General features: G+C 42.8%; 1 protein-coding gene across 1 annotated transcript in view; it reads right to left on the bottom strand.

The window, feature by feature from the left end:
* Window positions 1–701: 701 nt before the first annotated feature.
* Window positions 702–13,145, bottom strand: part of RNF150 (ring finger protein 150) — a 69,992-nt gene continuing 57,548 nt past the window's right edge. The window contains exon 7 of the mRNA XM_014548948.1: window positions 702–3,367. Coding sequence (XP_014404434.1) covers window positions 3,249–3,367 — 119 coding nt within the window. The 3' untranslated portion in view covers window positions 702–3,248. The remainder of the gene's footprint in view (window positions 3,368–13,145) is intronic.

Genomic DNA, 13,145 nt, shown 5'->3' with positions numbered 1-13,145 from the left:
CATGGCTTGTGTGACTTCCTACAAAACAACTGGTCAGAGAAATCACAGGAAATGGTAATGGACATCAGTGGTGTGGTGAGAAAGTCCCAGCAGATATTTCAGAAAGGGCGGCCTGAACATTTATCCATTACAAAACAAACGGATCTCGGGGCCTCTGATCAGGCAACTTGGGTGGAATCTAGTTCTCTTAGGAGGTAATTAGGTTTTCACCTTTTTTCTTTGTAAGGGTCGGGGAACCTTGTGAGATTATTGTGGAAGCCGGAGACCTGTGCTGTCCAATCGGTAGCTCATCCAAATTGAGATGCGCCATGAGTGTAAACTATGCAACGGCTTTAGAGGACTAAGTATGGACAAGAAGGTAAGGTGTTTCATGAATTCTTTTTACACAAATTGCATGTCGAGACAATAATATTGGATTCAAAAAATATATTATTAAATTATTATTATGTGTTTACTTTTTCTAACGTGGCCAGTAGAAAACTTAAAATCACTCGTGTGACTGGCATTACATTTCTATTGGACGGTGCTGGTCTTGACACGTACGACAGAAAAATGCAAATCAGCAAATACGCAATTTGCATATACTTGCAGAGGGTTCTCCAACCTTTTGACACCCTCCATGAACCATGGAATCCCCAGGTCTTTGGTGGGAGGTGGTGAGGAACACTGTGGGGGAAGGGCTGTTTCCATTTCTTTTGCAACCTTCTATGCTGGTTAAAAAAATTGTTTAAAAAGCTACAGGAGGAGTCTCCAGAGACAGACCTTTGGTAACTGGAGAACCTCGCAGACTCAGGGGGTTTGCGGCAGAGCCTCCATGGGGTCAGGCCCACAGGCCTCCAGTGAGCCTCCTGGCCCTCAGCATCTACACAGCGCCCTCTAGGGGTTGCTGCAGCCACATGCAATCGATTCCTCTGCACCTGGTCATGGCAGGAAGAGAGAACCATGGTCAGAGGACCATGCACTCCACAGGCATTTTCTCTCTGGGTAAGCAATACAATGCATTCTTCTGTTCAATTACCCTTCTAAGTTCACTTGACTAAATTATCACTGAAGTTTGTTTGGGGCCAAGCTGACAGAAGGAGGAGTAGGTATTGCAGGCCCTTTCTGACTGAGAAAGGAAACACCTGGAGATGAATTGCACTCTGAGAACCAGGCTTTGAGGGGTCCAGAGAAGGCAAACTCTGTGACTAATGGCAGATTGAGAACAAGGTGAAACCAAACAACTCCTCCTTTGGCTGGAAACTTTCAATCACTGAGATGCTCATTCTTAGCAACCCAGGAGCGCCAAATCCCCAAAGCTGTTCCTCTATGTTACATGCCCAGCACCTCTGCCTCTCCAAGGTGGAAAGTGGGCTACCTGCCATCGCTACCTGCAACAAATAGATCCCTGGCCAACTGCTCACTGGTGGTCCTAAGGCCACAGGAGCCTTGGGCACCACCTTGTTCAATCCCTCCACTTTACAGAGGAAGCGGTTGAGGCCCAGCAAGTACGCGGCTCACCTGGGCCTCCCGCCTCAGCGCCGTCATTTCTCCCTGGATTTCAGTACAGGAGGGGCTGGACTCCCAGACAGATGGGTTATTTCTGAAGGTGGCAATCATTTCCCTTAGCCTTGCTACCTAAGTAGAAAGCATCAAGTAGGAAAGGTCAAAGGTGGTGGCAAAGAGCACCCAGCAGTGTTCCTTGACCTACACTCTACGCTTCAGCAGGCAGCAAGGCCGCACGGCAGAGCCAAACTCTGTTTTTGGAAGAGTGCTAGTGTGAGGAGAGGGAAAAGCCTCCTTGATGCACAGAGAACTCAGGGAGGGCAGCTTCCTGTCCCGGTCAGCCTCCTACAGAGGACAAGGTGACTGTGGCTGTCCAGGGAGACTGCTCACCACCTTAGGCATCTGCGTGGGGAGAGTCTACATGGATTACAAAATTGCCCACAGAAAAAAATAGCACATTTCTGTCATAGTTACAAAAAAAGATACAAACATAACCGTTTCAAAATGCAGATGCCTCTTTTTCTTTCTCTGTCTCTCTCAGTCAGGAGAAACTTGGACTTAGCCAACTCCTGTGCTGGACTTTTTAGACCAGATGGTTCATCGACTCCTACCTCCCTCCCCACGTGGTGTCTGGACACCCTCAGGGAGACCTGGGAAACAATCTGTAAAGGATTCACCTACAACCCTCGAGCTGGGGAGGTGTAACAGATGTGTTCAATTGAAGGTGAGACCCCCATGGTGGTGGACACCAGGTTCAAAGCTGACGTTCCTAAAGCCTCCATCTCCTGCAGAAGCCGGTGAGGTAACAAAGCCTGTCCTAGGCTCGGGGGAGCCAGCACAACAGGCAGTTCGCTTTCAGGAAGAATGGGCGGTAGCTGGTTTTTAAACTAGCCCCGTAGTTCCAGCTAAGAGTCCTACAGCCAATGAGAGTGGCCTTAAAGCCTGGAGGGGACTTCTGAGCTCAGAATTCCAGCCACACACTGTAAGATCCAGACACATTAAACTGCCTCCCTACAGCTTCCTTCTCATGTCACATGGCCCTTGGCGGAGCCTGGCAGGCGGGAGCCGGTGTGATGTTGCTGAGCAGAATGAGCAGCGGCCTCAGCACATTCAGAGCTCCGTGTTGGGGTCTCTGGCAGCTGGGAGTGTTAAGATCCATTGAAAAGAATTTAGATTCCTAATGAGAGCTGGCCTTCGCCTGTTTCAGGTGCTGAGGCCCTTCCCAAAGCCGTGCACACTCATGCTGAGAGGTCAAAGTCCTTAGTCTCAGAGACTGACATGGACTGGTCACAGCAGGGATGGGTGCTTCGAAACACAGCTCCAAGCAAAAGCTGGAGTGGATCGAAGGAAAAACAAAGGAGTGGACCTACAGGGAACTATACACAGTCTTTAAAAAGAAACTGCCAAGGAAATCAAACAACAATTCCAAAACAAGAAAACAACACTGGGGGAAACTGAAATGAACACCGAGAAGCCCCGAAAGTGTCCTTTCAGTCTGTTAGGGGCCTCGGTGTCTGCAAGGGCCCTGGAGGGAACACCAGCTTTCCGCTTCCAAGCTGCCAAGGCCGCGGGCTGTTGTAGAGACGGAGAAACTGCATCCTGATCAGCTGGACTTTGGATATTGCTTTTCATGACCATTCTTGAGCAGAGCGCCCTGCCGATGCCGAGGTGTTCTGGAGGTGTGTGTGCCTGGTCCAAGTCTCGGGCACGCCTCCCCCGCTTCCCCATGGGTCCTACCATCCCTTTCTTCTATGTTCGCCATTTCATGATTTCACCTCTTCGCAGTCCTGGTCGGTGGAAAGTTCTACATCAGAGAGTCCAACCTCCATCGCCATAATCAGCGAGATATCAGAGTCACTGCTGACAGCTGGCTCCTGCTCACCTGAGAGGAGAGAGCAAAGTGCATGGTGAACACTGAGCTACGTCTTCAGATGATGCTTTTTATTTAGTTCAATTGTCTTTAATAGCATTTCTTTGAAGGTCAAGAGAAGATATTAGAAAAGTTGATTATTTTGTGTAAAACAACATTTAGTTAGAGTCATACTGTCACCCAAAATAAATTCTAAATGGGGCAAAAAGTTAAATGTAAACAAAAGAAACTAATAAAGCTAGAAGAAAATATATCAAAGTAGGAGAATATCTATCTAAACAGGGCAAGAAGTTCTATAAGAAAAAACAATTGAGCAACTCACAGAAGAAAAGATTGATAAGTGTGCATAAAAATTAAAAAAACACACAAAAAGATCAAAAGGCCTATATCACACTGGAAATATTTGTAAAAATTTTATAAATGACTATTTTAAACATATTGAGAGCTTTTAAATCAATAAGAAAACTAACAGAACAACAGAAAAATGGGCAGATTACTATGGTACAATTCACAGAGGAGTATAATAAAAATGACCAATAAATAAAAGGTAAAAATGAGCTACTATTTTTGTTTCTGAAATCTTGACTTTTTAAAAAAGATAGCCTTATAGTTAGTTAATGGTACATTGAGGTAGGCACTTTGATAGATTACATGTAGAACTGTGAAATTTTCACCCAGTAACTTCATTTCCAGAATGTATTATAGAGAAATGATCAGATGCAAAAACATTCATTTAATCATTATTTATAGCAGCAAAACATTCTATGTAACCAAGTCCAACAACAGAGAATATCCGAATGAACTATGTTACTTCTAAAGGACATCTTGTTACAACCATTTAAGTGACATTTCCAGAGAATTTGATGTTACATTAGAATATGCTCACAGTATACTGAGAAGTAAAGGCAATGTATTCAAAGCTTTTTATGCAGTGAGCTTGACATAGAAAGTTAATTAGAAGCGAGGAAACCAAAAAATGCTACTAAGTGTTGTCTCAAGTTTTAAGACATATTCATTGTCGTTAATTTTTTTTTCAGTTTTACTCCCAAACATTCTGCAAAGCACAAATATCATTCACGCACTCAAGGCATAACGAGTCCCCACTCTGTATTAAGGATTGTGCTAGGTGCTAAGGATGTAGTTGAGAGTGAGATGATTCCTGTCCAGTAGGCAGGCCGACCAGTAGCTGCTAGTCAATTACAAGACAATGGGATAAGCACTGTGCTGGTGTTATAGCAGCAGGAAAGAGGGCTACATAATCATTTGCTGAATCAAAGCAGGCTTCCTGTAGGGTGCCATGACTAAACTGAATTCTACAGGGTAACTCGTATTTTAGCCAGAAGCATGAGAAGGAAGAATCTTTTAAGCACAGCAATAGCACATCGAGATGTCTGGAGGTGATAGGGAGCCCTTAGCTGGACATCAGATCATAGTTAAGTATGACTGGAATGCAGAGTCAAGCTAGGGAGTATGAACAGGGGAGTCAGGGGAGCTCAGCTGCAGAAAAGGCAGCTTTACAGCCAAAAGTTCTTGTACATTCAATTATCCTGCAAGATAAACAGGCAATGAAAAGACCAAACAAAATGTCTAAGTACTGAAGATGGCTGATGGTTATAGAACTTTTGCACTGATATAATTTATTTCATGTTGAAGTACAGGTAAGAGCTCATCACAGTGGTATTGTGACTTTCATATAAATCTAGGAAAAAAAGGCAGCCGACTTAGAGTTCTGTAGAGATAGCTCACTGCACCTGCTCAGATAGCTTCTCACCTTCACTTCTGGCTCCTTAGCCACCAGCCTCAGCAGATTTCTCACATTCATTCTCACCGTAGTGTTTTCTAAGCTGGAATGTGTGAATTAAAAGCAAAAGGGGCCATGGGCACTGCGAAAACTATGGGCCGCTGAAGTCATGATGCTATTTTGGAAAGGGAACGTCCTGCACAGCTCAAGGCAAAGGTAAATTTAAATCAATAAAAATAGAGATTTGCAAAAAAAAAGGGTTCACTTTCCATGATGTGACATTTGCATCAACCACATTATCTAATCATTTTTCATTTCAAAACATTAAAAAATTATCTGAAGACATTTGAAATCATTCCTTACTGTGCCCTATGTTTTCAACTGAACTTGGTCTGCTCCATACTTTTTAAAAGCAGGTTTTTATCCTTTAATCAAGGCAGATATTTTTCTTTGAGACCACGATCATACAAAGGAAAACGCTGTCACTAAGACATTTAGAAGGTTCTCTGCAGGTGAGTGTGAAGTAGCTATTAACAATGTAATTTTTACCTTCTTTCCTGCAAAGGCCAATATAAAACTGATGCGGAAATAACAGTGGCCTTTATTGAATTCTCACAACAACCTTTCCATGTAGGTATTATTAGTACTGCTTTACAGGTAAAAAAAAAAATCCTCTCAGTCCATTTTACACAATAGTACATTATCTACTTGACACACTTCCTTCTCTTGGGTTTCATGCATTGTAGAGACACAGAGAGCATTTAAACAGGGAGTGATGTGATCCACTTAATATTTTAAAAGATCACTCTGGCAGTTAAGTGAAGAATAGACCAGTAGGACAAAGGACAGAGATAATCCAGAGGAAACTATTGTGGAAAACAGATGAAACGCAATGCTGGTTTGTTGTGGCAATAGGACTGGAGATAAGGGGACAAATTAAAAAAGGATTTGAGAAGAAGGATATACAGAAAAGTGATGGACTGGACAAGCAAAAGAAGAGAAACAGTGGCTCCCACATTTCTTGAGCAACACAGGTACTTTTACTGAACTGGAGAAACTGGAAGCCAAACAGGTGGGGATAGATAAAGAGTTGAGTTTTGCATGTGCGATGCTTCAGGTGCCCATAAGAAAGCCAATGTTGTTGTGGAATTAATGGGCAGCTAGATGTAGAGTCTGGAGTGTAGAGGAGAGGCTGTGACTGTCAGTAAATTGGGAGGCTTCAGTGTAGAGAAGATACTTTAAACCATGGGAGCAGATGAGGTTTTCTAGAAAAAGACTGTAGAATGAAAAGATAACTCAGGGGTAGAGCTCCCAGGAACACCAAAACCTATGGGAAAAAACTCAAACTGGCGCCTCTGAGATAATTTGTTTGGCCCATACAGTGTTCCTTTGAAAGTGTGAATTAGTTACCAGTATTTAAGTCAGGTTATTTCACATACAAATTTATATTTGAATTTTATCTTGAAAAAAAAAATAGAATGTGGCAACACGTGCTCAGTTCCCAGATGGAAATCACTGGGGTGACCTGGGTAAGGGCCGTCCCCCTTAGCTCAAGGCAAAGAGGCTCGAGGGCACCATGGTTGGCCAACAGTCTGCACACTGGATCATGTTACTTGCTTGGCCTGTGTAGACATTTGAGTTTCAAATATCAGGAAGAAGGCAGAGCACAGCAGAGGAGGGTAAGCCCCCAAAGAGCCTGAAAATAGAGAACATTGTTTCACTGATTTGTTTCTGTTTTTTCTTTTAAATATATATATTGATTTCAGGGAGGAAGGGCGAGAGAGAAAGAGATAGAAATATCAATGATGAGAGAGAATCATTGATTGACTACCTCCTACTCTGGGGATCGAGCCCACAACTGGGCATGTGCCCTGACCAGGAATCTAACAGTGAACTCCTGGTTCATAGGTCGATGCTCAACCACTGAGCCTGCTGGTTGGGCCTAAATTTTAAATATACTTTTGCTTCTTTACCTCCTATAGGTAATGACTCACCGTTACAGTCCATACCCAAGGAAATGAGATACTGTGGGTATCTCATTGGTTAGGGTGGATTTAAAGACTGATCCCAAGTCATCTAACTCTCAGCTTTGAACCTCTTTATCACAGCATTAAAGAGAATCTAATTAGCTGGTAAGCAGAAAATACTGCTCTCAATGGAGCCTTGTAACCTACTTTGTTGACCCATAACAATGCTTTCATATATTTCCACATTTAATTCTAAGTAAATTTAATCAATAGCTTAACTGTGGCTAACAAAAAAATTCTGAGTGGTGGGATTTTTTTTATTAACTTCATAAATTATTATTATTTAATTTTTATTGGACTTACTGGAGTGACATTGGTTAATAAAGTGATATAGGCTTTTGGTGTACAGTTCTAGAATACATCATCTGTATATTGTATTGTATTCACCACCCCAAGTCTCCTTCCATCACCATTTATTCCCCCATATCCTCTTTACCTCTCTCATCCCCATTTAATTTCACAAATTGTTAATGCATTTGGTTTATCTCCGTCCTCTTTAATAGATAAAATGTTACCGAAGGAGTCAGAGGTTTCCCTTTGTGAAATGGGCATTGCAATCAACTGTGGGTTGTATGTCACTGTCTATAGCAGAGGGTGTGGTTGAAGTTTCTTCCAACCTGAGACTGTAGGACCCTGAGGTCTGTCCTGTCTGGCCTGGGGCACACCTGGCCTGTCTCTATCACTTCTCTGGCTCAGGCCCATGCTATGGTCCATATTCTCATTTTAGAATCCTGTCATTGGTAAATGTTTGTAGCAGTGAAAATGAATTGAAGTTCCTCTCTGGCTTTGAGAGGCTCAAGTTTTGTATTTATTAACTAATAACAATATTAGTGCTTATTGAGTACTTAGTACATGATATCATTTCCATAGTTAGGTGATAAAACTAAAGCTTGAAAAAGTTAAAGATGCAGGGCAGGCGAAATCCTAGCCTTGTCTGATTCCAGAGTCCATGAACTTGGCCATATCTACAGTAAAGAGCTGAGATTCTTAACCAAAAGATTACTGGGCTTTCAGGGGAGTCCAGGTACCTAGAATGACAATCATACTTTTATGGGTATGTGCATATATGCATTTTTCTGGTGAGAGGGTTTCCTTTACCAGATTCTCACAGAAACCAGACAAGGCTAAGAAGCATTCACTAAGAGCTTTTGCATCCTAGGTGAACTGAAGAACACATTTTCGTCTGCAACAGAGTGGCTTGGCCTTTTTATTAAAGCATATTTTGGTTCCATGTCACTGACGGTGTTGTATTCACTTCACATGAAGTCAGTGCTTTCCTCCTTAACTGTTTCTTTATGATGGTTATTCAAAGCTAAAGCAGAAAGTTATCCTTCCCAGAATGAGGTTTGACATTTGCTCCGCTGCCTGTCTTATGAAAGAGGGCATAGGCAGTAGCAGGCTGGAATAAGCCCTCCTCTGTTAGGAAGTAACAAACACTGCCCTCGGAACAGTGCTCTCTGTGTTGAGGCGAAATACTTGGTGATGAGTATAATCCCCCAGGTGTCCTGATTCTCCAGCAGGTTTGGTGTTCACATGCTGGTCACTGCTCTGCATCACACAGAAGCCCATCTCCCCCCACCCCAATGCACTTGAAAAATAAGGTACCAAAGAAGAATAGCATCTCTCTGTCCACTGCTACCCATGCTGATCTCCTTGAAAATAGGACATCATTTCCATTCCCCGCTGTGCTACACAAGCACACCATTGGGGAGACGCTCAAGCCGAGGGGCTGACTGACAAGGCTGCTGTCTTTGCATCTCTTCTCAGAATTGCGGTTTCTTAGGGCTGGGGCACTGCCTATTATTCTCCGTCATCATCTCCGTGGGCCAGTTCATTAAGGAAAGTTCATTCTTCAATAAGGAAATGTACTCCTTCGAATTATTTTGTTAACAAGAATTTCGGAGGAGATAAACTTCCGATTTGGTTTACATTTTCCCTCTCGTGAGTGGCTTCTGCTGTGAGAATGGCAGGGCTCTGGGTCACTCTGGGTTGTGCGATCATGACAATGACAGCTGATTCCTCCCTACGGGTCAGGCATTGTGCTAAGTGATCACGTATGTTATGTGGTTATCCCGACAACGACACTGTGAAGTAGGCATGTGGTTCCCCCAGTGACTGCTTCACATTTCACAGGGGAAGTCAACATGTCCAAAGTCAAGTCCATAGCAAGGGGCAGAAATGGAATCCTCTCCACGCGAACAAGTGCTGCTGACGGCTATGCTACTCCGGAGGGGCAGAGCTGTCAGATTTCTATTTGGCTGCCAAGCTGTTCTCACAGGCAAGGCTTGGCCACCTCTGGGAACCAAGCGTTCCCAGCTGATGATGCAAACTCATCCATTTGGACAAGTGACTCCCGAAATCATTTGGATGTCACTGGTACTTTTGCCTTTTCAAATTCTTGCTCATAGTTATAAAAATAAACTTCAAGAGCTCCAATCAGGAAAATTCTTCCTCACCTTTTAGATGGGGAGGTCTAAAGCATTGTTTTTATGCTGACTTGGTAAAGGAGAATTCCCTGGAAGTTTGTATATTAAATTAGATCACAATTGTCTGAATTCACTTGGCTTTTCTCTCTTCATCATTGTTTTTCTTTCTCTGTGACACTTCATCCAGCAAGAGAAATGTTTTCTTCAGTGGCTCAAACTCCTTACTGATTTCCTTAACAGTTCATTCACTGAGTAATTCCTTACTAAGTGCCAAGAGAAGAAACACTGTGATATTTGCATTAGCTTTACATAGTTTTTGCAGCAAAAGGGACAAAATCCAGTGGACATTTACACTGTTAGTAGCTTTTTTACAATCCCAATTACAAAAACCTACAGAAAACCTCAAGCATTAAGCATAGTATTTGGTGTATGGAAGGTTCTTGTAAATGTGAATATAATTGGGGAAAAAAAAAGAGAAAGAGGAAGCTGCCAGATGGAATTAGAGGGACAGGCAGAGATCATGCAGACTCACCCATTTTTGCAATTGTATAAAATTATCCAGAGACTTCATTTATTTATTCACTTATTGATCACCTACTAGGTACATGGCACTGCTGATGAGCTTTGCAGGAGATAAAGATTACCTTAAAAGAGGCTCTGCCTCTAAGTTGAATTTGATCTAGTAAAATATATCAGACTTGTAGCTGCACATTTAATACAAGGTGATATGTGCTAAAAAACAGGAATAAATAAAATGGCAAGAAATAAGGGGTGGGGAAATTTCACCTCTGATTGGGTCGCCAAAAGGGTTCATAAAGTAGGTGACATGTAAACCAGTGGGGAGAGATCTGGTTAGTATTGTTAAGTATAAAGATGAGGAGAAATGACATTCCTTTCAGGAGAACCAGCATGACTAGGTATCAACAGAGCAAATGTCAGGCATGTGGATGGTTTGGTTTTGGTGTAGCTTAGGTTATGGAGAATGATAAGCTATGTGCCAGATGTAGCTGGTAGGTACTCTGCCCTCTTCCTGTTTCATAGGGAGGCTAGAAGGCTGGGAACTACATTTCCCAGACTCCCTTGCCAGCTGGCTTTCTCCTAGGTCCTGCCAAGGAGATTGGAAGACAGGAGGAAGAGGGAAGCTATTGTACTTCTGGGTCAGGCAGGTCACCGTGGGCTCCAGAAGTGCTTGCAATGCTTTCAACAGCATTGGAGGGAGGAAGATCCTGAGTCCCCAATTTGCAGAAGTGCCTGTGATTTCCCCAGCAGGAGCAAAAGCACTCCAACAGCAGAACAGGGGTGTGTGCCCAGTTGCTCTGGGTAATGCCCTCTTGCTTCTCCAGTCTTCCTTCCTCCCTCCCTCCCTCCCTCCCTCTTTTTTCTTCTTTCTTTCTTTCTTTCTTTCTTTCTTTCTTTCTTTCTCTCTCTCTCTTTCTTTCTGTACATCAACTTTATTGAAGCATAATTTACCTATAATAAGTTGCATCTATTTAAAGTGTATGATTTGATGAGCTTTGATGGATATGTAGTAAATCCCCCTACTTATAAATACCTAGAGTGATTTCATTTTCCCTGCTGGTCTCATGGAATACAGGCAATGGGTTTGGAGAGAGAGGCTGTACTAAAACCGAAAAGGGATTTGAATGCAGGCCTAAAGTGTCCTGACTTTAACATACATGGATTATATTATGTTTGTGCATAAGAAGTACTGGCTTAGATAAACTGCTGAAAAAGGAACAATGTCAGCTTCCTTATCCATAAAATAGTGATAATTATAATACACTGCTTCATTTCCTGGTGTGTTTGGCACATGCTATGCCAGTAAATATATGAAATAATGCCCACTTATTTCATATATTTACTGAAGACTTTCCCACAAGCCTCTTGGCTTCCTCCTTTGTCAATTAATGTGCTGGTAGACAAGGGGTGTCCTCTCTTTCCCTGGCCACTACCCCACTGTTTCTGTAATGTTCTGTTTCTTCAGTGTTATTGGATGTAGTTGATGCATCAACATTTCATAAAGAGCTCATTTGCCATGTGACAGCTTCATCCTTACTGCTTGTACAAATGCCACCCTGTTACAAGATAGTCCAGCGTGAGTGCCAGAAGAAACTAGAGAACAGAGCTCTGATGGAAACAGGTCTAGTTGAAAGGTCAAGCCGTAGGACATAGCACAGTGGGAAGCTTTCACCTCTCCCTGGAAGGGGGTGGGGAGGGGAGAACAGGAATAGACACACTTTCTTACATATAAATTTTGAAAAGGAAAGAAGCATTTTAAATATAAGCTGCTAACATATCAGTCCTCAAGAAGAGCATCAGCAAATGATAAGGTAAATGAATAGCTCAATGCTAAACTACAGATGGTACATTGCTATGAGCATATTTGGGTCTCAAACGGCAGGCTTCATTTTATATCATCCTGCTCTATGACCACAATCGATTTAAGATCTTTAATATAGTTGCCATTTATGACTGTTCTGACCATCGGTTTCCCCAGAAAGCACGTGAGAAACCTGTTTGTAAAGCCTCAAGACTGAAAGTCATTCGTTTAGAAGAACCCTTGGTTGCCGGCACCTCTGCCATAAAGGCTGCTTCATTTGCCTCTGGCAGGTTTGAGAACTGGTCACAGCCTGGTGTTTCAGGGGATGGTCAAGGAGGGCAGGGCCCCAAGTTGGGGCACAAATACGCCTTGAAAAACTGAGCACCTCACTCTTAGCTAAAGAAAGGAGGCCTGATGCTTTGACCCGGAGTATGGTTTATGATATCCCACCATATATTTCTGAAATTCCTATAAATGTATGTGTTTACATGCCTTCTGCAAAAGCCTAATGGATTCTCTCTAAAGCACATAACAGCAAGAGCAGTGGTCCAGTCACACATGTCATAAAATCATAACTGCATCCATTCGTCTGGCTCCCAGAATACAATTTCCAGCTCTTTGTGTTTAGAACAAAACCAGAATTTGTAACCAATATTTGGGCATGCAATAGGGATTCTGTGCCATGGGTTTAGGGCAGGGGTGGGCAAACTTTTTGACTCGAGGGCCACAATGGGTTCTTAAACTGGACCGGAGGGCCGGAACAAAAGCATGGATGGTTTAGGGTGAGAATAAAGTAGATACAAATGAGGTAAGCTGTTCAACAAGGCGAGGGCCCGTGAAAGGGCACAGGAAATATGGGGGACATTAAGCTCAGCCACACTGCCCCTCAGAGATAGAAACCTCTGCTCTCCTGGTCTCTTGGGTCTTCTGTCACTTTGTTTCATAAGCAAGCGGATAAAGCTGGAAGAGTTTCCTTAATCCATCACTCACTCGGTCAATCAAATAAGCTAATGGCTATACAGCACTGAGCCCAGTTTCTGTTTTAGAGAAACACTTACTAAAACAGCCTGTGATAGTGATCCTGATAAAGCTGCTCTTCTATTGGCGGTCACAGCTGGATGAACCCATTCCACCAACTTAATCAGTGAGGAGGCAGATACGATAGTGTGTCTGGAAAAACATCCCATACAGTATCGATTTCATTTCATATCTGGGCAGTGCCAAAATGTAAACAATCTTTTAAAAATACTGACTCTAAAGTTCAACAAAATCTTCC

Source organism: Myotis brandtii, unplaced genomic scaffold, assembly GCF_000412655.1.
Source record: "Myotis brandtii unplaced genomic scaffold, ASM41265v1 scaffold53, whole genome shotgun sequence".
Classification (NCBI taxonomy): domain Eukaryota; kingdom Metazoa; phylum Chordata; class Mammalia; order Chiroptera; family Vespertilionidae; genus Myotis; species Myotis brandtii.
Note: the sequence above shows the minus strand (reverse complement) of the source record. Positions and strands in the feature narration are given on the sequence as shown.